General features: G+C 47.2%; 1 protein-coding gene across 6 annotated transcripts in view; it reads left to right on the top strand.

The window, feature by feature from the left end:
• Positions 1-615: 615 nt before the first annotated feature.
• The window catches only part of LOC119964781 (dual specificity protein phosphatase CDC14A-like), a 274,575-nt gene continuing 249,507 nt past the window's right edge, over positions 616-25,683 (top strand). For 3 of the 6 annotated variants that reach the window (XM_038794759.1, XM_038794755.1, XM_038794756.1), the window contains exons 1-3: positions 616-836; positions 13,083-13,173; positions 13,461-13,536. In XM_038794759.1, coding sequence (XP_038650687.1) covers positions 737-836; positions 13,083-13,173; positions 13,461-13,536 — 267 coding nt within the window. In that variant the 5' untranslated portion in view covers positions 616-736. Of the gene's footprint in view, positions 837-12,630; positions 12,922-13,082; positions 13,174-13,460; positions 13,537-18,256; positions 18,340-25,683 lie in introns of those variants that run through there. The other 3 variants (XM_038794757.1, XM_038794758.1, XM_038794760.1) reach the window with 3 other exon arrangements.

Here is a 25,683-nt window from a genome sequence, read left to right as displayed (position 1 = left end):
TCATGAAATTTTGTCTCTCGGTCGTTAGTCAGGTCTCTATATTACTAGTCTGGTAACATAATTGCAATGCTAATGCTACTTTTGACAACTTCACTTGTGCTGCTTTTCAAACTTACTTTAAGGCGTTCGTTGTTTGCAGCCACTTAGATTTGATTGATCTGTCTCATTTATTTGTCTCTCCTGCACAAAGACTAGTAGTACAGGAGAAATTATTGATGATCGGGTCTATTTATAACGAATTGTCCTGCCGTGTCCCTTCTGATTGGTGTGATGGAACATTAGACACCGTACCTACGTTAAGGCGAGTGTCCATTTGCAGTGAGCTTAGATTTCAGGAAGTGGATACCATCAGTCAGTTTATTTGTTACGAAGTCGCTCTTAATTGTAACTGATTCCTCTTTGTAAGAAAAACCTTGTTATTTCACCCAAGCCTTTCTGCTCCCTCCTTCCTAGTGGAATGTCATTCTGTGAGGGGTGAATGGTCCTCTTGCAGTATCCATGACCCGGCCCCTCCCCCGGGTGAGGGGGTGGGGTGGTCATTGGCTACTCACTTGTTAGTTTCAAGGTACGTGGTTGTCGGCGTGGAGACGTCACAAAGCCCGCCTAGTGCTGAAAGGAAACTCATGCCAACTGCAAGCTGCCAGCTACCCAAACCTGTCCCCTCTCTCCTACTGGAATCCAAAGCAGCATGTTCACTTGACTTCACCCATACCGAAGCCCTAAAGCCTGCGAAGGGATGTCAAACTCTTCCAATTGGAAGAACCGTCCTGATATGTGGAGTCCCGACCAGTGCAATCGATTCGCGGCAGACCGAGTGTGGTTTGTTGATATTGGGGGTAGGTTACTGGGGCGCTGGGAAGGTTTTGCCCACTTTGGATGTACAATGGAAGTTTGAAATCCATTCAGTGGGATCATGTACATTTGTGGAAGTTTTGCTTCTTTATTACAATACCAAAATATGTATATTTTTTGGGTAAGATTCGAATATCTCAACGCTACGTTTACTGGGGATCCAACCCTGGAAAGGTTGGAAACATCCAACGTGTTAATACTTGTTTAGAAAAATATCAATCTGAAAAGGATAGGGGTCAAGTTTGTCACTGCAGGAAACTATAACTTCCCTATTGAACATGTAACAAGATTAAGCCCTTCAGGCATTTATTCACCTAGTATCTTTTATGATTGAAAGTTTGCCCAAGCGACATAATTAACGCCCAACACGTATACTTAAAATATCTTGACTTTTTTTTAAGTTCTTGCAATGGGATTTGTGAACCTTTCCCCTTCAAACAAAGAGGTGCCGGAAAGAAAGAAAGAAGCATGTTACGGGAATTATATAGAATGACGAGAGACAGGGCGTCAGTAACTTTCCATTGACGACACTAATCATTTTGTATCTTTATTGTCATGGTAGCACAGAGGGAATTGCGCGGTAAGACAAGCGGAAGTTACTATTGGTGTGTGAATGAAGCTATTTAAATAATAATAATAAGTAATAATTAAAAGCCAGGTGGTACCTTACTTGTGTCACCTTCCAAATGGAAGTCTTTCTCCCATGTTAATATTTAAATATTTATCGAGGACTGATGGAAGTGCTTACAGTTTTTTAAGTTAACTTTTTTTTATAAATTTAGAGTACGCAATTATTTTTTTCCAATTAACGGGCAATTTAGCGTGGCTAATCAACCTAACCAGCACATCTTTGGGCTGTGGGGGTGAGACCCGGGGACAATGTGCAAACTCCACACGGACAGTTACCCAGAGCCAGAATCGAACCTGGGACCTCGGCGCCATGAGGCACTAACCACTGCGCCAATGTGCCGTTCCTATTAAGTTAACATTTGAAACCAATCGTGGGTGATGATTTTAAAACCGCTTGCGAAAAGGGATTTTAAAAAAAATTGGGATTGACCCCACATCGGAGTGATTAGCTATGGTGTGAAACACAGTTGATGTGAAACCACTACTTACAGTGGGTCTGTTGGTGCTTCTGTTTGAATCAAGCTGGTCCTCATATTTTAACTTAATTATGCAAAAAGAATAAAAATACATTATTAGCCGTATCTATCATAGCCTAGATTCATACTCTAGTACTTTCTCCTCTTTTTGTGCACCTCGGCTTGTTCTACACCCTACTCACCTTTTCATTCTCTGCTATACCCATGTTAAAACAAATCTCACCATGTTTTTTCTTCACTGACTTCGTCCATGAGCTTCTGCATTGAATATCTTCTCATCCTCTGCATTTTAACCTTCATCTCAACCAACTCTCTTTCCTCCATGTAAACTGCCAATGTATATTCATTTAAAACAATATATTTTTATTCGACAGATTTTTATCATTTTCACCGTACAAAAGAAAAACAAGAACAACCCCAACAATATAAAAAAAACAATCCCACCCAAACCAAAGAAACCCCTCCCCGATTCCCCCCTCAACAGTCATTGGTAATCACTTCCTGAAAGTGTACAATGAACAAACCTCTCTTTCGCCCCCCTCAGCTCAAACTTCACCTTCTCCAGGCTCAAAAGCTCCAGCAGCTCTCCCCATCATGCCGAGTCACGTTGTGGAGAGACTGACTTCCACTCCAATGGACCCGCCCATGAGCGATCAGCGAGGCGAAGGCTAAAACATACATTCCCATTTGCAACTCGGGCCGGTCCGACACCCTGAATATGGCTTCTAGGGGATTGGGCTCCACATCAATATGCAAGACCCCGGAGATTGTGCTAAATACCTCCTGCCAAAACCTTTCCAGCTTTGGGCAGGGCCAAAGCTATGAATATGGTTCAAGGGACCCTCCCACCGCTCACAGAAATCCTCCACCCCCTCGAATAGCTGGTCCACCCTTAATTTTGTGAGTTTCCCCCAATGTACGATTTTCAGCTGTATCAGCCCAGCCTCGCACACGAGGTTGAGGCATTCACTCTCCGCAGCACCTTACACCATAGTCCCTCTTCCAACACCCCCCCACACCCCCCCCCCCCCCATTCCTCTTCCCACTATGCTTTAATCCCATCCAAAACACCCTGTCCTCCTCCAGGATCTTCCCGTAGATCGCTGTAACACCCTTCCTGTCCAGCCCTCCCTCTGGCATAGCCGCCTCCAGCAACTAAGAGGCCGGCGCTTTTGAGAAGGTCGGGGAAACCTTTCATGTGAAGTCCCGAACCTGCCAGTACCTAAACCCTCCCCCCTGTGCCAATCTATATTCTCTTCCAACTCCTCCAGCTCGCGAATTCCCAATTTATATTCATGACCACCCGTGATCTTGCCATCTCATCTGGTCTCACCACTCCTATCCCGTCAATCACAGATAAGACTATCTCTAATCACTTCCTTGTATCAATCTACCCAACCTCCTTTTGCACCTCAAATTCATCAACAACTGCACTTTGAAAATCCCAACTGTCTATCCTTTGGCCCTCCATTCATCCCACAATTTCTGTAGCTTCTGGTTTGCTCAACTCTGCCTTCACCTAGTCTCCAATAAAACCATGACTCTCAACCTGACTATTCCATGATATGGCCCTCACATTAACTCCCTTAGGTTCAAGGCCACAGACATGAATGGAGATGGCAAATAACTAGATTATCCATTCACCATCAGACCTGATTGGACCACATAAAGCATCATTGGGTCCTGCTCTCACATTTTCTTTATTGTAAACTGTCTTCTTAAACTCTTCTACCCTAACTCCCCACAAACCCGCCAACAATAGGTGCAGGGAGCTCATGAACTTCTTTGTCATGAAGATGGAGACCAATTGATCAACTGCCTCTACCAGCTTTCTCCCTTCCCTGTCGAAGGCTCAAATTTGCATCCTTTTCCAATTTGTCTCTTATCTCCCCTCATGGCCTCTCTGAGTTCATCTAACCCATGAGACCCACCTCCTGCTCCCTTGGCCTTATTCCCATTCATAGAATTTACAGTGCAGAAGGAGGCTATTCGGCCCATCGAGTCTGCGCTGGCCCTTACAAAGAACACCCTACTCAAGCCCATGTCTCTGCCCTATCCCCGTAACCCAGTAACCCCCATTTAACCTTTTTTGGACACGAAGGGCAATTGTTGCATGGCAAATCCACCTGACCCGCACATCTTTGGACAGTGGGAGGAAGACGGAGCACCCGGAGGACACCCACGCAGACACGGGTGAACGTGCAGACTTCACACAGATGGTGACCCAAGTCAGGAATCAAACCTGGGACCCTGGAGCTGTAAAGCAACAGTGCTACCCACTGTGTTACCATGCTACCCGGCAGCCATGATCAAATGGCGGATCAAATTTGATGGGCCAAATGGCCTAATTCTGCTCCTATATCTTATGGTCTTTAGCATGCATGTACTCTTGTAGCTTCACCAAGTTGACATCTCTTTTAGGTACGCCTGGTGCTGCTCCTGGAATGCTTTACTACACTTTTCATTAAACTAGCATTGGTCCCTTGACCTGTGGCCACGCTAAATTGCCCCTTAATTGGAAAAAATGAATAGGGTAATCTAAATTTATTTAAAAAAAAGTAATATAGTTAAGAGGAAGCTAGATACGTGCATGTATGATGAAACGTAAATGTTCACCTTAATCTGAAGTCGGAGGTTGGGAACTTCAGTTCCTAATGACCCTTGGGCCTTTGTGTGTGGGTCAGCTGGGAAATGGCCACACATGCACAATTCATTCATTTTACATCCTTCAAGCTGGGAACCAGCCCTGCATGCCTGCATGGAAGCCAGGAAGGGCAAACGGTGTGAAAAGCAGGTCAGATGACCTGAAACAGAACGCCATTACCAAGTTGGTGTCCCCAGGAGTAGGACATGGGAGAGGGAGCAGGGAGAAGGTCCCAAATTGGGGAGGAGGACAATGAGGGTTCCTGGTCATGAAGTTACAGATTGTGGGTGAATACGGAACGGTGGCACAGTGGTTAGCACTGCTGCCTCACAGTGCCAGGGTCCCAGATTTGATTCTGGCCTTGGGTGATTATCTGTGTGGCGTTTGTATCTTCTCCCTGTGTGTGCGTGGGTTTCCTTCGGGTGCTCAGGTTTCTTCCCACAGTCCAAAGATGTGCAGGTTAGGTGAATTGGCCATGCTAAAATTGTCCCTTTTTGTCAAAAGATGTGCAGGTTTTAGGTGGGGTGACAGAGATTGGGCGTGGGAGTGGGCCTGGGTGGGGTGCTCTTTCAGAGGGTCGGTGCTGACTCAATGGGCCGAATGCCCTCCTTCTGTATTGTAGAGATTATATAAACCTCCCAATCTGCTGTTGATGGCCCACAGCGCATCACTGATTCCAGTTTTGAACTACAAGGTCTATTCTGAATTAATCTCATTTAACATGGTGGTGTTGCCACACAACATAATGATGTGAAGATGGGACTTCACCACCACAAGAACTGTGTGGTTATCACTCCTGTCATGGACAGGCACATCTGCCACAGGTAGATTGGTGAGGGCAAAGTGAAGTAGCTTTTTAGCTCTTGTTGGTTCTCCCATAATCTGCTGAAAGCCCAATCAGACAGCTGTGTCCATCAAGACCCAGCCAGTAGGCCTCCTACTGGTGATGGACATTGAAGTTCCACATCCAGAGTACATTCTGTGTCGCCCAGAGCTTCTTCCAATTTGTTTTCAACATCTCAAAAACTGATTCATCAGCTAAGTGACAGTAGGTGGTAATCAGTAGAAGGCTTCCTTGCCAATGTTTGACCTGATGCCATGATACTTCATGACATTTGGAATCAATATTGAGGATGCATAGGGTGACTTATTCCTGAGTGTATACCACTGTGCTACCATCTAGTAGATCAGTCCTCCCAGTGGGACAAGACCTGCCCAGGGATGGTGACAGAGAACGTTGGCTCTAAGCTATGATTTGTTGAGTATACATTTGTCAGATTGTGGCTTGACTAGTCTGTGTCAGACTTTGGGTGTATAGATAGGGGGTTTGGATCTCATGTGGTGGGTGTCAAACCTCAGGGCGGGGGAGGGAGGTAGTCGGTGGTAGTCTGCAATCGCAAGCATGGGAATGCCGCTGGTCGGGTGTCAGGGCTTGTTTTGCACCTCGGGGGTGGAAGGGTGGTTAGCACTGTTGCTTCACAGCGTCGGATTCGATTCCAGGCTTGGGTCACTGTCTGTGTGGAGTCTGCATGTTCTCCCTGTGTCCGCGTGGGTTTCCTCCGGGTGCTCCAGTTTTCTCTCACAAGTCCCAAAAGACATGCTGTTAGGTGAATTGGACATTCTGAATTCTCCCTCTGTGTACCCGAACAGGCGACGGCGTGGCGACTAGGGGATTTTCACAGTAACTTAATTGCATTGTTAATGTAAGCCTACTTGTGACACTAATAAAAATTATATTATTATTAAGTTGGGCCTGGGTTAGGCATCCCATGTGTGTGAGGAGAATCCCATATGGGTCGGGGGGCTAGCGCATGTGGTTCCCAACTTTTTCGGTTACGGCATGCTTCACAGAGAAAAATAATTCCATGGTATGACGACCCAAGAGACCCTTGTAGATGAATAAACACAAGTTTATTGAAGTCATAGAAAATGACCGCCGACGACGTCCATGCTATAACTCTCTGTTGGGACCAGGGCCGGCTCAAGGCACCGGCAACTCGGGCAGTCGCCGGGGCGCCATGTGCTAGGGCGCCAGAGACTCGGGTCCCGCGTATGCGCAGTTGGGCAGGTGCCAACCAGCGCATGCGCGGTGGCCGCCCTCCCCCAGGGCGGCCCCCCCCATTCCGTCCGCCCCCCCCCGCCCCCCCCCTCGGACCGCCCCCCCCCCCCTCGGTCCCCCCCGCCCCCCCCCCCCTCGGCCCCGCCCCCCTCGGCCCCGCCCCCCCCAAGGGCGCCGAAGTTCAGCTTGCCCGGGGCGCCAGCAACCCTAGGGCCGGCGCTGGTTGGGACTACCAGCATGCTGGTCCCTGTCCGGGCCGGGCAGGCCTCAGCGCATTAGCTGGGAAGCTCGTATTCCACGGGTCCCATGGGGAGATCAATTGGTGTATCACTGTGGGCCCCATGAGGGTCATTATACCCCCTCTTGCCCCAAGTCGAAAGGTTGCCCTCCAGTGCCAGCTGAGGGTGACTTTTTGTCACTTTGCACATGGCTGCGCCTCTGACAGCAAGTCATCAATTGCACATTTTGCCGCTCTTTATTGCCAGGGGGTAACCGTTGACTGTAGTCTAAACCAAATCGGTACCACTTTAGGGGCCGTGGTGCAATTCGGCTGCATCAGGTCAGCCTCCCCGGACTGGGCCACATGCTAGGCCCTGGCTTGGGGTAACCTAGTCAACTGCCCGGGGTGGCATGTTCTTTGTCGATCCAGGCGGCCTTGATTGCCACATGTTCTGCAATCACAAGCATGGGAGTGCTGCTGATATTCCCCGTCACCATCCGGGGAGATGTCACACTGGTCTGTGGTGGCCCTTGACCATTGAGTCCGGACGCAATGTTATGTACTTGGTTGCTGGTTTGGTCATGCGAGCACTGCCCTCAGCGAACGCTGCACTCCTGTACGCTATGGACGCTGTAGTCACCAGAACCCTGGAGCTCCTGAACCCCTGTCTCAGCATTTTCACTTGACAGGGCTAGCTTGATGGCTACAAACAGTTCTTGGAAAAACCGAGTGAATGGCTCCCATGTTTTGTGGAAGCCTTCTTCCGACGCTCGGATGGAGAATTTAATTTTCTCCATTTGGAGAAATTCCAACAGGTCGGACAGCCAGTCCGCAGCTTTGGGTGGTGCTGCTGACCGCCGGTCGAGCAGGATTCTACAGCGGGCGATCAGGGAGACAAAGGCAAGGACGTCGGCCCTCCTCCCCATGAAGAGATCTGGCTGCTCTGACACCCTGAAGACTGCCACTCTTGATAATGGCTCCACCCTCATCCCCACATCAAAGAAGGCCGTCCAGTACCCAGCAAGTCTGGGGCAAGACCAGAACATATGGGTGTGGTTGTCAGGTCTCCTTGGCACCGTTCGCATCTGTCCTCCACCTTCGGGAAGAACCTGTTGATTCAGGTTCTGGTTAAGCAGGCTCTGTGTTCCACACTTAGCTGCATTAGGCTTAGCCTTGCACATGTGGAGGTGGAGTTGACCCTGTGCCGTTCTTTGAACCAGAGTCCCCACCCTATTTCGAACCCCAAGTCTTCCTCCCACTTCTCCTTTGTCTCGTCCAGTTGGGTGTTGTCCGTACATGTCACCACAGTTCCCTTTTCCTAAGATGTCTGCATCCAACAGGTCCTCTAGCAGTGACTGTCTTGGTGGTCATGGTTTCGTCCTTGTTTCTTTTCATAGGAAGTTTTTGAGTTGTAGGTACCTAAATTCGTTGCCCCCCATCTGCTGGAATCTTTCTCTCAGCTCTTTGAGCGTTGTTAACCTTTTGTTGGTGTATAAGTCCCTAACTGTCAGCGTCCCCCATCCTGTCTCCACCTTTTGAAGGAGGCGTCCATGATCTCCGGCGTGAACCTGTGGTTGTTGCAGATGGGGGCTTTATCAGACATCTCAGTTAGCCCGAAATGCTGTCGCAGTTGGTTCTACGACTGGTGTGTTGCTACCACTGCTGGGACTGCTGAATATTAATTAGGTGGGGATGGGAGTGCCGCCGTGGCTAGGGCCTGGAGGGAGGTCCCTCTGTAGGAGCCCTCCTCCTTGAGCACCCACTCTGCTTCTGGCTCCTTAATCCACCCCTTTACTCTCTCTGAGGTCGCTGCCCAGTAGTAATATTGTAGGTTGGGGAGGGCTAGGCCCCCCATGGATCTTGTTCTCTGCAGTACGCTCTTTGGGGTGCTTGCATTTTCTCCCCCTTCCCCATATAAATGCCATAATGAGTTTATCCAGTGAGTTGAAAAAGGCCTAGGGGATGTAAATCGAGATGGTTCTAAACAGGAAGAGGACCCTGGGCAGTACGTTAATTTTGATCGTCTGCACTCTCCCCGCCAATGAGAGTGGGAGTGTGTTCCACCTCTGCAGGTCCTTTTTTACTTCCTCCGTCAGGCTGGTCAGGTTCCGCTTGTGGATTCCTGTCCAGTCGTGAGTGATTTAAATCCCCAGGTAGCGGAATTTGTGCTGGGCTCTGCTCCTTCCTCTTGCAGGTTCACCGGGAAAATCCCGCTTTTGCGAAGGTTAGGTTTGTAGCCCGAGAAGGTTCCAAACTCATTCAAAAGCGCCATGATTCCTTCCATGCTGCTTCGCGGGTCCGAGATGTAGAGGAGCAGGTCATCTGCATAGAGCGAGACTCTTCTCTCTGCTTCTTCTCCTGATCCCTTTCCAATTCTTTACCGCCCTGAGCGCGATCGCAAGTGGTTCGATCGTTAGGGTGAACAGCAGCGGGGTAAATGGCCATCCCTGCCTTGTGCCCCTATGCAGCTGGAAGTACTTAGAGCTGGTAGTGTTTGTCCACACGCTCGACATGGGAGCGTTGTACAGGAATTTCGCCAAGGTGGTGAACCCTGTTCCAAGCCCGAACTGCTCCAGCACCTCTATGAGGTACTTCCATTCGACTCTGTTGAAGGCCTTTCCAGCGTCCAGGGAGATGATCACCTCAGATGTTTCCTCCCTGGATGGGGTCAAGATCATTCAGCAGGTGCCCTGATGTTTGAAGTTAGCTGTCTACCCTTGACAAAGCCCGTCTGGTCTTCAGAAACCACCTCAGGAACGCAATCCTCCAGCCTTTTGGCTTGGATCTTGGACAGTATTTTTGCGTCTATGTTTAGTAGTGAGATGGGTCTGTAGGAACCGCAATCTATTGAGTCTTTGTCTTTTTCAGGTATCAACGAGATTGAGGATTGTGTTAGGGTAGGCGGCAGTCTGCCCCTTACCAGTGAGTCTGTGAACATCTCCCGCTGGAGCGGGGTCAGTGCTGTCGAGAATCCTTTGTCGAAGTCTGCCGTGAAACCGTCTGGTCCCGGCGCATCCCCGCCTACATGGAGCTAATACTCTCCATGACTTCTCCCAGTTCGAACAGTACTTCCAAGCCCCGTTTCCGGTCTTCTCCACAACTGGCATGTCCAGTCCATGAAGGAACTGCTTCATCCCCAAGTCTCCTGATGGGGGCTCCGAGGTGGACAGTCCCTGGAAGAAGGTCTCAAATGCCTTGTTGACCATGTTCCACAACTAATTTGCCTCTGCTGTCCCTGATTTGCACTATTTTCCTTGTGGCTGCCTGCTTCCTCAGCTGGTGAGCCAGCAGGTAGCTGGTCTTGTCTCTGTGTTTGTACAGGGTCCCCCGTGCCTGGTGGAGTTGGTGAACTGCTTTCCTGAGAGCAGATCAAAGGCCATCTGTAGCTTTATCTTCTCCGTCAGGAGCTCTACGGTTGGAAACTCGGAATATCGCGGTCTACTTCCAGTATGGAGTCGATTAGCTGTTGCCTAGCCTCCCTCTCTTCCCTGTCCCTTCGTGCTTTAAAAGCGATAACCTGATGATAACCTGATCACAGCCTTCAAAGTTTCCAAGAAAGTGGAGTGTGAGCCCTCCCCGTTCTGGTTGATTTGATTTGATTTATTGTCACACGTACCGAAGTAAAGTGAAAAGCATTTTTCTGCGGCCGAGGGAATGTACACATTACGTACATAGTAGACAAAGAGAAGAATCAACAGAGAACATTGGCAAATGGTACATCGACAAACAGTGATTGGTTACAGTGTGGAACAAGGGGCCAAACAAAGCAAATACATGAGCAAGAGCAGCATCGGGCGTCGTGAATAGTGTTCTTATTGGGAACAGATCAGTCCAAGGGGGAGTTGTTGAGGAGTCTTGTAACTGTGGGGAAGAAGCTGTTCCTATATCTGGATGTGTAGGTCTTCAGACTTCTGTACCTTCTGCCTGATGGAAGGGCCTGGAAGAAGGCGATGCCTGGGTGGGAGAGGTCTCTGACAATACTGACTGCCATCCTGAGGCAGCGGGAGGTGTATACAGAATCAATGTGGGGATGGCAAGCTTGTGAGAACCGTTGGGCTGAATTCACCACACTCTGCAGTTTCATGCAATCTTGGACCGAGCAGTTGCCATACCAGTCTGTGATTCAGCCGGATAGGATGCTCTCTATCGCACATCTGTAGAGGTTTGTGAGAGTTGATGCAGACATGCCAAATTTCTTTAGCTTCTGTAGGAAGTAGAGACGTTGTTGGGCTTTCTTGACTGTTGCATCAACGTGAGTGGACCAGGACAGACTCTTGGTGATGATGACCCCCAGGAACTTAAAGCTATCGACCATCTCCACTTCGGAGCCATTGGTGCAGATGGGAGAGTATGTTGTGTTACGCTTCCTGAAGTCGATGATCAGTTCCTTGTCTTTCCGACATTTAGAGAGAGGTTTCTGGTTTTACTCGGATTTTGTTATTGAATTGGAACAGTTAAGGGGAATTCATTAAGGGTTATACATAGATTACTGTAGCTGTGTGGGGTCTTTATGTCTGTAGTTGTGTCTATGCATTTGCATTGTGCATTTATGTTTGCCCTATGTTACTTTTCATGTATGGAATAATCTCTGGATTGTACGCAGAACAATATTTTTCACTGTACCTCGGTACACATGACAATAAACAAATCCAATATTGATGGCTGAACTCAATACAATATTCATGATTATGAATACTGATTCCAATGGGCTACTGCAAAATACATGAAATATGTATATCCAGATGTTTGTTAATCTACCCTATTTAGTTTATTGTTTTTTCATGGAATAAGTGATCATCTTATTCATCCTACCCAGATGATGAACCACCTTATTACTTACACTGCGATATATTGAATTTCATTTGCTATGTATCTTCTTGCTCTGCCAGCCTATTCATGTCTTCCTGTATTTGTGCATTTGGTAACTCTTTCAAATTTTGATAGCATACAAAACACCTTTAAGACCAAATTATTTTGTTGTATGGTTTTGTATATGGTGCATAACATTGGCCCCAAATCAGGCTGCCTGCAATACACCATTTCTCACTTTTTTGACAGTCTGAGAACCTCCCCTAAATTCCAACCTCCAGTTTTATGTTTGCCCTGCCCTTTGCCATGAATCTGTAAAATGGCACTTTTCCTCAAGTCCATGTGAATTTAACAAGGTTATTGAATGATTACATTTATTTTAAAACAGAAGCTAAATACAGCGGAAGCTGGAAATCTGAAATAAAAACAGAAAATGCACGTGCGGCAGACAGAAACCGAGTTAACACGTTTCAGATCAAGGACTTTTCTTCAGAACCCAAGGACTTTCTGAAATCATTGAAGATTGTTTTTATTACCTCAGTCTCTGGATCTTTCACCAAAGAAACTATAGATAGCAACTAGTCGTGAGCAGTTGCATCACGTTCAGGAGCTAGTTGGTGTGGGTTTGGGAGCTGGTTTCAGGCTGGTGGGGCGACCTTGTTCCTCTGCTCCGTCCTAAATTCAGAGGGCTGGCAGGCGGTGGCTCCTGGGTGGGCGCCCCTCTTGGCGCGCCCCCTGCAGGTGAACTCCCGCCAGAGTTCGCCGTCGCCCCGCCCCTTTCTGGAAGTTTTTCGATCCGGTGATTGGCCGGGCGAATGCCATGGCAACGCTAGGCAGCCAGCATGTGACTTACTGTTGACTGTTGTGTGGACCGCGATGCGCGGACTGGCCTGAGCCGAAGGCGAAGGAGTCGTTGAGGGGTAGGGGTGGGGGTGTGGAGCGCCAAGCAGAGGCCGCCGGGCAGCAGGGAGGAGGGAACTACTTTTTTTGTGGTTGGGAAGAAGTCCCGGAGGCGGGGCACTGCTGCCTCGTTGGGTTTGTGGTCCTTGCTGCAGCAGATTTGAAATTCGAACCGTCCCGGGCGCGCGCTGCTCCCCCTAGCTTCTAGGACGCGCGCCCTCTTGACCTCCCCCCTTCAACTCTGCACGCGCTCCTCTCCTCACCCCCCCTTTTCCTCTCATTAAAATGGCCGAGGAGCAGGAGCTGATCAGCGCCTCCGAGTTCAGTAAAGGTGAGTGAGTGAGTGTTGTAGTTGTATATGGTGCAGCGGGCTCGGGGGTGAGAGTGTCCGTACTTCTCCCGCCGAGCCCTGGGGCTGAGGGTTGATGGGCTCTGTTGTTGACATTGATTTAATCCTTTCTTCCCCCCTCCCCTCCTATTTTTAAAATTTAGATCGTTTGTACTTCGCAACTCTGAGAAACAAGCCGAAAAGTACAGTCAATACACATTACTTCTGCACTGACGAGGAGCTGGTTTACGAAAAGTAAGTTTCTGGTTGCACGGGGAATAAAGTTTTTGCAAGGAGCTCCTGTAAATAACTACAGTGCACATATGAGACTGCAGGCTTGTTAATGGACTTGTAGGATCACAAGGGAAATCAAGAGCCCAGTGTACTAATCTTATCCCGAGATATCCTGTTTTTGATTATTCAAGAACGATAGTGCCTGATTGATATTTAATTATACCGGCCGCGCTTATGTGGCAGAGGATAGGCTTTTACACTCAAATAATAATTGAATCCTTCTTTCTCTAATTCCATATCTTTTTCAGTTTCTATGCAGATTTTGGACCGCTGAACTTGGCCCAACTGTATCGATATTGCTGCAAACTTAACAAGAAATTGAAAGTAAGTATTAAAAAAAAAATCAGCTATAAAATGAATTTAGTTATAGGATGAATTTAAGACGGAGGCTGCTAATGTTTTAAACCTGTGACAAATGTATGGGTAAACCTGCTGCAAAATCATGAGTATTCCAGTGGTGATTTTATCTGAATGTTGTATCATCAATGATGATCATCCCAGCAATTGGGGGAGAACAGTATTTTTATAACATTGCTTGACACTTCTCAGTAGAAAAGAGGTCAGAAAATAAAATAATCTGGGGGTGCAATGAATGCAGTGATGTAATAGTTAGAAATAAGTAAAGGTTTGAGCTGATAGTGAGTCTGATATTTTTGGGAAAGGAATTATTGAAGGAGAGTGATATGGTTGAATGATCAGTCTTCTGTTGTGGAGTGGAGGCAGATCATTTCTCTGCAGTTAGAGGAATGATAGTTGTGACATACCTTCAAAGGCTTTAAAGATGATCGGGACAATGAGCTGTGGTCTAAGTCACAAGGAACCTCAGCTCAGTTGGTTTTGTGGCTGGTAATGTAGAGGACAGTACTGGTGAATGGATTTTGGGACTTCAGCCAGATCTTGGACACTACTATGTTTTCAACCAGAGAATCATAGAATTTACAGTGCAGAAGGAGGTCATTCGGCCCATTGAGTCTGCATCGGCCTTTGGAAAGAGTGCCCAAGCCCACATCCTCCCTATCGTTTTTTTTTTAATAAACAATTTTATTGAGGTAGTTTTTGGCTTTATAAACAGTTACAGACATCATCAGAAAGGAAGCAAAAAAGGCAAAAATGTGCAAACATCCACGTACTTTCAATACTTCCATCGTAACATATTGCACAAGCCCGCTCCCCTCCCACCGGTACTACCCGCCATATTTTCCCTCCTACTCTACTCTACCCCCCCCCCCCCCCCCCCCCTCCCCCCACCCCCCTGCTGACGCTCACTCTCCCGCAAAGAAGTCAATAAATGGTTGCCACCTCCGGGTGAACCCCTGCACAGATCCCCTCAAGGCGCACTTAATTTTTTCCATCCCCAGGAAACTCGACATGTCCGCAAGCCACCACTCAGTCTTCGGGGGCTTTGAGTCCCTCCACGCCAATAATATTGTCGCCGGGCTATCAGGGAAGCAAAGGCCAACACATCGGCCTCTTTCTCCCCCTGGACGCCCGGGTCTTCCGAAACCCCAAAAATTGCCACCCCTGGACTCATCACCACCCTTGTTTTTAGCACCTGGGACATGACCCCCGCAAATCCCTCCCAGTACCCCCTCAGCTTAGGGCATGCCCAAAACATGTGAACATGGTTCGCTGGCCCTCCCGCGCACCTAGCGCATTTGTCCTCTATCCCGAAAAATTTGCTCATCCGAGCCACCGTGATAGGGGCCCGGTGAACGACCTTAAATTGGATCAGCCCGAGCCTAGCACATGTTGCGGTCGAATTTACCCTACTCAGGGTCTCTGCCCACAGCCCATCCTCCATTTCCCCCTCCCTATCGTTTTAACTCAGTAACCACACCCAACCTTTTTGGTCACGAAGGGCAATTTAGCATGGCCAATCCACCCTGTATATATTTGGACTGTGGGAGGAAGCTGGAGGAAACCCACGCAGACACGGGGAGAACCTGTGCAGACTCTGCACCGACAGTGACCCAAGCCAGGAATCAAACCTGGGACCCTGGAGCTGTGAAGCAACTGTGCTAACCACTATGCAAGCGTGCTGCCCAAATTGCATTGCAGAACTAATTAGTTACCAGTTTAATAACAAATTTAATCACAAATGTTGCCAATCTCATGCCAGCCCATCTCTTGATGTCAAAGGCTCTTGAATTGTGGGCCTACCTGTGTTCATTGCAGATCATCTTTTGTGAGACTCTTCCCTCAACCTCACATACTTCTGGGCTTCACACTAATGAAAAATATTACTAATTGTTATGACTTTTAGAGCCCAATTGCAATATTTGTAGCTGAAATAAATACAATAATTAACCAAGACTGAAGTGGTACTAGATGACTTTTTGCAGCCTTCAGCATTGGCTAACCAAAGGCCCAGGGGGAAAAAATAAATGTAACTTGGCTGATTCTATTATAGTCGGAAAGGCAAACCAAGCAGACTGTTGCCCATCACCTAAAGACATGCATGTGTAAATCTGATTTGTGTTGAAAGTGAACTGAGGGAAAGTTGTTTTGCAACTGAACGATTTATAATTAAAGACAAAAATCAGAGTGACAATTTTAGAGGAATAAATCATTGTGAAAGTCCAGGAGATAAAATTATGAACTTGTATCTTTACCATTTCTCTACTGATTTGAATACCAGTGTTCTCCTGTCACTCACTGACTCAGACGAGTGGCAATAAAATGGGAAACAATGTAATTATCTATGTCATCAATTGATGCCCTTTGGTGATGCTGTCACTATTGTTTACAATTTTGAGCTGAGTTCTTAACAATATTTGTGTCAACAGTAAAATGTACTGTGAAATGGCTAAAATAAATGTTCAGTGACTCACTAAGAACAGAGGAGCTATGAAACAGCATCAAGTGTGCATTGTTCAGATATACTACTATAGATAGAATAGAATAGAATAGAACAGCACAGAACAGGCCCTTCGGCCCTCGATGTTGTGCCGAGCAATGATCACCCTATTCAAACCCACGTATCCACCCTATACCCGTAACCCAACAACCCCCCCCTTAACCTTACTTTTTAGGACACTAAGGGCAATTTAGCATGGCCAATCCACCTAACCCGCACATCTTTGGACTGTGGGAGGAAACCGGAGCACCCGGAGGAAACCCACGCACACACGGGGAGGACGTGCAGACGTGCTGACTCCGCACAGACAGTGACCCAGCCGGGAATCGAACCTGGGACCCTGGAGCTGTGAAGCATTTATGCTAACCACCATGCTACCGTGCTGCCCACTGTACTTGTGTGGTTTCATGTTCAGATTGTTTTATATCCAATGATCTTGGTTTTAATTTGCAGTTTAGTAGAGTGGCTGGGTGTGAGACTTGAAATGTCAACTTTTTTTTTATTTAAAAGAATCGCAAAAAGTCCATGACTGATGAGACCGAGAAAAGTATTTGTTTTATATCATTCATATACCCAAGTTTAGAAACTCTTTCTTTCTGTGTTCAGAATTTTTTTTTTAGCGTAGTGCTTTGGGACAAGGGCATACTCGGCATCAAAATTTCAATTGCTGACTTCTGGTAGCAGCCATGAGCTGAGTGTCGCACGAAAGGTGGTTCCCGCCTGGAAACTCTTTCTTGGACCTTTTTGTGACCCAATGAACTGGCACCAAAATCCCCCAAAATTTGCCCCTGTCAGTAACCTGACCAATTGTCCCTATCATGTGATTTTCTTTTCTCTATTGTATGTTGTGGACCCAGTCCCCACAGTGGGGGGCATAATGGAGCTGTTGAAGCTGTTTGTGGCCGTTTCAAGATATAAACTGAATTTTAAAAAAAGTGAGTATTACTTGCTAACTCTGCCGAGAAAGGGAGCTAATTTGGAGGTGTTGCTGTTCTGTTTAACGGGCACTCACTTCAGGTACCTAGGGATGCAGGTGGCCTGGGATTGGGCCCGGCTTTGCAAATTGAATTTTACGGGCCTGATGAGGTCAAGGCCGATCTGCAGAGGTAGGATAGCCTCCCTCTATCTTTGGCAGACCGAGTTCCATCTGTGAAGACGAACATTCTGCCAAGGTTCTTTTGTTTTTATTCCATTGTCTACTGTTTTTATATAGAGGATACAGCGACCTTTTGAGGGGGGGGGGGGTTGAGGGGGGGGTTAAGGGGGGTTAAGGCCAAGTGGGGGGAGAAGTTTGGGGGGGGGGGTTAAGGCCAAGTGGGGGAAGAAGTTTGGGGGGGGGGGGAGGTGTTGGAGGAAGAGTGTGGTGTGAAGCCCTGTAAAGGGTGAATGCCAGACCTTTGTGCACAGACGTGGGCTTATGCAGCTGAAGGTGGTATACCTGGTGCATTTAACAAGGTGTAGGGTGAGTTGGCTGTTTGAGGGTTTAGAGGATAAGTGTGAGTGCTTTGGGAGGAGCCCTGTCAACCATGTACATATGTTCTAGGCATGTCCTAAACTGAGATTTTGGATCTCCTCCTTCAGCACCATGTCAACGATTCTACAAATTGAACTGGAGCCCAGACCTTGGGGGCCATATTCGGGGTCAGACTAGCCGGAACTGCTGCAGATGGGAGCAGGGGGGATGTCCCAGCTCTGGATTAGCTGATTGCTCGCAGATGGGTTGTGTTGGAATGGAGGTCAGCTTCTCTACTCGATCCCTCCGTATGGCTGGGGGGGATCTTGTGGAGCTTTTGTACATGGAGAAAATTTGAGTATGCTAGAAGGGGTGCAATTGAGGGGTTCTAAAAGATGGCAGCTGGTTTTGGGGGATGTGGGTATTATCATTTTTTAGTCTGTTTTCTGCTTATCTTTCTGTTTTATCGTTTTGTATTTATCAAAAAATGTTGAATAAAATATTTTTAAAATATATAATCTGTTCGACCTGTGATGTCAGCGATCCACTAGACAGAACGCAAAGAGAGCAGAAGCCCAGCATTGGAGCCAGTGACACTGCGTGGCAACACAAACCTGAATATGACGGATCCAGCAGAGTCGCCAATGACGTCCCAGTCCTCGACGGACTCCTTGACGGAGAGGCTGATGGAGTTCCTCTTGACAGAACTGCAGAAGCATAGGGAGGCAGTAAAAGAGGACCTAATGTCGGCGATGGAGACGGCAATTGGGGATGCGCAGGCCCCCATACATGGATCGATGGGCAGGGTGGAGCGACGGTTGGTGGCTGAAGGCAGTGTTCTCCAAACTTTTTTTCCGGGTACCCATTTTTACCAACCCGGCCGACCTTTGGGACCCAACCCGGCCGACCTTTGGGACCCAACCCGGCCGACCTTTGGGACCCACGCCGGCCGACCTGAGCGACCCAGGCCGGCCGACCTGAGTGACCCACCATTTTTTTTCTTACCTTGTTTGCTGCTGGTAAAAATGGAAGAAATGGTTTTGGGTACCTTTGGCCCATGCTTCTCCAATGGAACCTGTTGGAAGAAGGTGAAGCCTTCAGGTGTCGGAAAGTATGGAGTCTCCATCTGTCCAAAGTTCTGCATTTCTTCCGTAAAATTTTATTGAATAAATCCCCCCCCGAACTTGGAAAAAAAACAATAAAATGAAAAAAATAAAAATTAAATGAATAAAATAAATGAATAAAAAACGTTTACAGAGGAACAGTACACATATGAGCATGGCAATACCATTGTGAAAAAGGTAATGCAAGAATGAGTATGACTAATCATGATTTGCATTCCTTTTATTCTAATATAGATGGAGACAGGAACATTACACACATAAACTACTTACTTTATTGCACCTTTTAAAATTACTCCAGGTAATCAAGGAACAATGAAGTGAAATGATAAATGGTGCATGCACAAGTGAGCGATTTAAGCTGAGACAGTTTAAAAAAAAAAAAAAATAGCGGCCGCACTGCGTATGCGCGCCCGATCATGGGCGCGCATGCGCAATGCGGCTGAATTGTTTTTTACATGTCCATTTTAAAGGCCGCTTGCAGCCGGCTTTATGAAAAGCCGGCTGCTGCGTGGGGATTTGCGCGATCGGGAGCGCCGCGGGCAACGGCTCCGCGACCCTCCCGACACCCACCCGCGGGTTGCGCCCCTGACTTTGAAGAACACTGGCCTAAGGAGTGACGATGTGGGGTGTGAAAAAGATGGTCACCGAAAAGGACGATCGAATCGCCTCGCTGGAGGCTGAAATAAAGTTGCTAGCGGCAGCCTGAAAGACTCTGGCCAGAATAAATGGCCAAGAGAACGATGCGCCAGAACCTCCAGATCATCGATCTACCAGAGGGCACAGAAGGTAGGAGCCGAATCGAGTAACTATCAAAAGTGCTCGGGAAGCTGATGTAGGAGGAGGGCTTCAATAAGCCCCCACAGGTCGCTCCACCAGGTCCTGGAGAACCACCGCGGCTGGTGATAGTCAGGCTATAGATACCAGGAGAAGGAATGTATCAGTATCCTGAGTTGGGCAAAGAACACAAGGACTTACAACTGGGATGGACAAGTCATCCGTGCCTGCCAAGACATTTGGTCTGACCTGGCTAAATGCCGGGCGGAGTTCAACATGGCCAAAGCGACATTTTTCAAGAACAAATTGCGAATCGGCATGCTGTACCGGGCGTCTGCGTCTGGGTCACTTATAAAGCCAAAGGAGGCAAACAAATTTGTTCAAAGGAATGTTCTGAGCGGAATGATACAAGGTCATAGACATATATGAACGGTGGGGGCGGTGCATTGCCTGTGTGGGTGTTAATTTCTGCCTTGTATGTTCTTGTTCGCATTTGTGGTTTTTGCCCCGGATTACGGTTATTCTGACTCTCATCCTGCGGAGGCCCAATGGGGAACTGCCACATGTACTTGCACCTGCAAAGTATCACTGGGTGCTCGTGGGTTATGCTGGGTTACGGTTACAAGACTGGCCTGTACACAATGGGGTCAAGCCATTGGGTGTCAAGACCGATCCCTCGCTATTGGTAAAAGTTGGCAGATTGTTCGTTCAGAAGAGGGGGAGGGCTTTGACACGGGCAACAGGGGTGGAGGGCTTTGGCACGGGCAACAGGGGTGGTAATCCATTTGGCAAAAGGGTAGTCTTCGCAGTGACCAACACTGTGATGGAACCGGGGAGGTGTGCACAGTGGTTAGCTCTGCCGCTCCCAGCTGTGTGTGTGTCCGTCCGTCCGCCCGCCCGCTTGAAGATGAGGCAGTTCCTGTTCCTCGTGGACCTCTATAAAAGTTTACAGCAGTACTGCCCTTGCACCTGCTGGGATGTTCAACGACTCGCTGCCCATCCCTGCCACCCACATTGGCACAAAGACGAGGCAGAGTGTGGGGCATACAGACCTATCTCACTTCTGAACACTGACGCAAATGTTCAACTGAAATTCTGACCAGATGACTGGAGCGATGCTTGCCAGAAGTGAATACGGAAGATCAAACCGGGTTGTCAAGGGCAGACAGCTGACGGGTGAACATTGCACGCCTGCTGAATGTGGTATGTCCTCACCCAGGAAGGAGACGTCGGAGGTGATCATCTCCTTGGACGCAGAGAAGGCCTTCGATTGGGTGAGATGAAGTACCTCTTTTGAGGTACTGGAACGGTTTGGGTTCGGGCCAGTATTCGCCTTGGGGGTGAAGCTGCAATGCAGTGCCCCGATGGCGAGCATCTGGCGAACATCTGGCGAATGCCACAAGCTCAAAGTTCCTTTGGTCGCACAGAGGCATGAGGCAGGGATGCCCGGTGTTCCCCTGACAGTTGAGCCACTGACCTATGGTGCTCCGTTCAGTGGAGGGGTGGCGAGGTATCCAGAGAGGAGACGGAGAGTATTTCGCTATGTGGATAACCTGCTGCTGTACATCGCGAACGCCCTCGCCAGCTTGAGGAAGATGATGGAACTCCTGCGGTAGTTCGGAGCCTTGGCCACAACCAAGTTTAAATACCAGGGGATCCAGATAGCTCCCATCTGGGCCTGGCTCCACAAGCGGAACTTAACTAGCAAGGTGAGCGGGGTCCTGTGGAGCTGGGACTTGCTCTTGCTCTCCCTGGTGGGGAGAATGTTGATGATCAAGATTAATGTCCTGCTAAGGTTCCAATTTGTGTTTATATCGTTCCCGATCTTCCTCACCAAATCCTTTTTCGTCAGGGTAGACAGACTGACCTTCGTGTGGGTGAGGAAGAACCCCAGATCTGTAGAACCGTCCTGCAGCAGGGGTGATAGAACCGTCCTGCAGAAGGGGTGGCATGTAGGGGGTCTAGTGCGGCCAAACTCCGACCACTGAGCAGCAAAGGTGGAAAGAGTGTGGGGTTGGCTGGGGAAGCCGGGGACAGTGTGGGTATAGACCAAAGGAAACTTCCCCCACTGGATGGAGCGAGAGAGAGAGAGGTGGGAAAGAGGGGCTAGGCATAGACATTCGGGGGGCCTGTAGAGCAAGATCTTGTACAGGATGAACTCCCCCATCTCATGCTCAAGGCTGGCTTGATTCAATTGAAGGTGGTGCACAGGGCACGTGTCAGGTCAGAAAGACCAAAGGGAGGGGGAGGGGTGTTAACACTAAAACCTACATATAACAAACTGCACTACATAGATTATATTTATGTTCTTCAGCTGTATGATGATTATTTGTTCTGCCACCCTTTGAATAAAATATTGTTGCTAATTTGTGTTCTCTCTTTAATTGGCTCTGTTTATGGTGATTAATATGATCGCCTTCCTTAATTCTAATGTTTGCTCAAGAGTCGCCAGGTATCCTTTCGATACCGCCACAAGTTTCAAAACCGAATACTGATCAAAGACTCGATACGCCAGTTAGAAATATACTCATGCACAAAACTCTACCAACTAAACTATCACTACTACTAAAGCCTATACTTAGCTTCGGATGCCCACTGGTACGGAATAGTAGTTAGGAGTGTCTGTCTCGTAGCGTGCGTTGACTTTGGACTATCTTGTTCTGGTGCAGCTGCTAGGCAGGTCTCTCCTCGCTGAGAGCCAAGGCCAAGAGAGCGAGTCTCTCTTGGGGGATCCTTCTTATACCCAAAAGGGGCTTTGCATGCTTTTGGGCAGGCCTTGAACTTGGCTCCAATTAATTGGGCCGTTTCTCGATCGTTCCTACCGATTTCCTCCAATAAAGGGGTGGGTGCCCTGATTGCTAGGTGTGTCCTAGGTGGCTGTTGGCCTGCTTTGTTCTAGTCTCCTCTGGTGCCGGGGTGTCTGCCTTGGTATTGTTTACTTAAATGTTACCCTTTTTGTCCCCGGAGATGGCTCATTAGTATGGTAATGGCTTTGCAGTATCTGTCTTGTCTGGGAGCTACGGCTCCAATCAACAGACAAACCTTGCACCTGCTTGCTTTCTCAGTATTGTCCATTTTCCCTGCATTCTTTGCAAAGTGTCCATTTTGTAATCGTGACGTGGCCATCCCAGATGGCTACAATATATTAACAAAACATTTAAGGGCTGCACGTGGCACAATAGTTAGCACTGCCGCCTATGGCGCTGAGGACCCAGGTTCGAATCCCGGCCCTGGGTCACTGTCTGTGTGGAGTTTGCACATTCTCCCCATGTCTGCGTGGGTTTCGCCACCACAACCCAAAGATGTGCAGGTTAGGTGGACTGGCCATGCTACATTGCCCCTTAATTGGAATAAAATCTATAATTGGGTACTCTAAATTTATTTAAAAAAAAACATTTTAATTGCTGGAGCACCATTATTTATCACTTTAAAATCAATGATGAAGTTACTATAAGGTAAAGGATGTTAATGCTTTGTTATTTGTGAAGGATTACAGATGTATTCATGTGGTCATAATTAGTTCATAAATGAAAATGATGTGGCCATATTTAAAATGAAGAATAGATTGCTCCAGCTGTCAGGAGAAAGATCCAATATTGGACATAAACTTGTGGTTCAAAAGAAAGAGAATGACTTGGGCAAATTTGTTCCTTGAGCAGGTAATGCTGGAGGACATGTAACCAGTAGTGCAATTTGTAATTGTCGAATAATAAAGCGAATATATTAGAGGGGAGTGGTAGAGGTTTAATATGTAATTAAATCAAAGCTATTGTTTTGTTAATTGCACGCACCACTGAAATGAAGCAGTGCAGATTATCCTTCGTGTAAATGAATGACTTGGCACTTGGTGTGATCTGTTTATGGGGGAGAGGGGTTGTGCTTGCATTGGAGTTTGTTTCGATACAGGTTTCTATGGTGATGCATAGATTGTATAAATCTGTAAATCCTGCTTTGGTTAATGTTCCGAACTTTGAACTAAGAATTGGCTTAAGCAATACTGTTACTGTGTTTTGGCTGTCACCAATTGTATAAGAAAGCACAGGTGATTTACACCAGCAACAAACAGTAACTCTGGCTTAAAACTGCATGGTTACAGTGAACATTTGGCAAGCATTGTCAAACGTATTCAACTGTGTGTGTGTGTGTGTATTCAACAGTTTGTGTGTGTGTGTGTATTCAACAGTTGTGTGTGTGTGTATTCAACAGTTGTGTGTGTTCAACAGTTATGTGTGTGTGTTCAGCAGTTGTGTGTGTGTGTGTGTGTGTGTGTGTGTGTTCAACAGTTGTGTGTGTGTGTGTGTTCAACAGTTGTGTGTGTGTGTGTGTGTGTTCAACAGTTGTGTGTGTGTGTGTGTGTTCAACAGTTGTGTGTGTGTGTGTGTGTGTGTGTGTGTATTCAACAGTTGTGTGTGTGTGTGTGTATTCAACAGTTGTGTGTGTATTCAACAGTTGTGTGTGTGTGTGTATTCAACAGTTGTGTGTGTGTGTGTATTCAACAGTTGTGTGTGTGTGTATTCAACAGTGTGTGTGTATTCAACAGTTTGTGTGTGTGTGTATTCAACAGTTTGTGTGTGTGTGTATCAACAGTTTGTGTGTATTCAACAGTTGTGTGTGTGTGTGTATTCAACAGTTGTGTGTGTGTGTGTGTATTCAACAGTTGTGTGTGTGTGTATTCAACAGTTGTGTGTGTGTATTCAACAGTTGTGTGTGTGTGTGTGTGTGTATTCAACAGTTGTGTGTGTGTGTGTGTGTATTCAACAGTTGTGTGTGTGTGTGTATTCAACAGTTTGTGTGTGTGTATTCAACAGTTGTGTGTGTGTGTGTGTATTCAACAGTTGTGTGTGTGTGTATTCAACAGTTGTGTGTGTGTGTGTGTATTCAACAGTTGTGTGTGTGTGTGTATTCAACAGTTGTGTGTGTGTGTGTATTCAACAGTTGTGTGTGTGTGTGTGTGTGTATTCAACAGTTGTGTGTGTGTGTGTGTGTATTCAACAGTTGTGTGTGTGTGTGTGTGTATTCAACAGTTGTGTGTGTGTGTGTATTCAACAGTTGTGTGTGTGTGTATTCAACAGTTGTGTGTGTGTGTGTATTCAACAGTTGTGTGTGTGTGTGTATTCAACAGTTGTGTGTGTGTGTGTATTCAACAGTTGTGTGTGTGTGTGTTTTCAACAGTGTGTGTGTGTATTCAACAGTTTGTGTGTGTGTGTGTATTCAACAGTTTGTGTGTGTGTGTATTCAACAGTTGTGTGTGTGTGTATTCAACAGTTGTGTGTGTGTGTGTATTCAACAGTTGTGTGTGTGTATTCAACAGTTCTGTGTGTGTGTGTATTCAACAGTTTGTGTTTGTGTGTGTGTGTATTCAACAGTGTGTGTGTGTATTCAACAGTTTGTGTGTGTGTGTATCAACAGTTTGTGTGTGTATTCAACAGTTGTGTGTGTATTCAACAGTTGTGTGTGTGTGTGTGTATTCAACAGGTGTGTATGTGTGTGTATATTCAACAGTTGTGTGTGTGTGTGTGTGTATTCAACAGTTGTGCGTGTGTGTGTATTCAACAGTTGTGTGTGTGTGTGTATTCAACAGTTGTGTGTGTGTGTATTCAACAGTTTGTGTGTGTGTGTATTCAACAGTTGTGTGTGTGTGTGTGTATTCAACAGTTGTGTGTGTGTGTATTCAACAGTTGTGTGTGTGTGTATTCAACAGTTGTGTGTGTGTGTATCAACAGTTGTGTGTGTGTGTGTGTATTCAACAGTTGTGTGTGTGTGTGTATTCAACAGTTGTGTGTGTGTGCGTGTGTGTGTATTCAACAGTGTGTGTGTGTGTGTGTATTCAACAGTGTGTGTGTGTATTTATTCAACAGTAGTGTGTGTTCAACAGTGTGTGTGTGTTCAACAGTGTGTGTGTGTTCAACAGTGTGTGTGTGTGTTCAACAGTGTGTGTGTTCAACAGTGTGTGTGTTCAACAGTGTGTGTGTTCAACAGTGTGTGTGTTCAACAGTGTGTGTGTGTGTTCAACAGTGTGTGTGTGTGTTCAACAGTGTGTGTGTGTGTTCAACAGTGTGTGTGTGTGTTCAACAGTGTGTGTGTGTTCAACAGTGTGTGTGTGTTCAACAGTGTGTGTGTGTTCAACAGTGTGTGTGTGTTCAACAGTGTGTGTGTGTTCAACAGTGTGTGTGTGTTCAACAGTGTGTGTGTTCAACAGTGTGTGTGTTCAACAGTGTGTGTGTGTTCAACAGTGTGTGTGTGTTCAACAGTGTGTGTGTTCA

Source organism: Scyliorhinus canicula, chromosome 4 (assembly GCF_902713615.1).
Source record: "Scyliorhinus canicula chromosome 4, sScyCan1.1, whole genome shotgun sequence".
NCBI lineage: Eukaryota > Metazoa > Chordata > Chondrichthyes > Carcharhiniformes > Scyliorhinidae > Scyliorhinus > Scyliorhinus canicula.
Note: the sequence above shows the minus strand (reverse complement) of the source record. Positions and strands in the feature narration are given on the sequence as shown.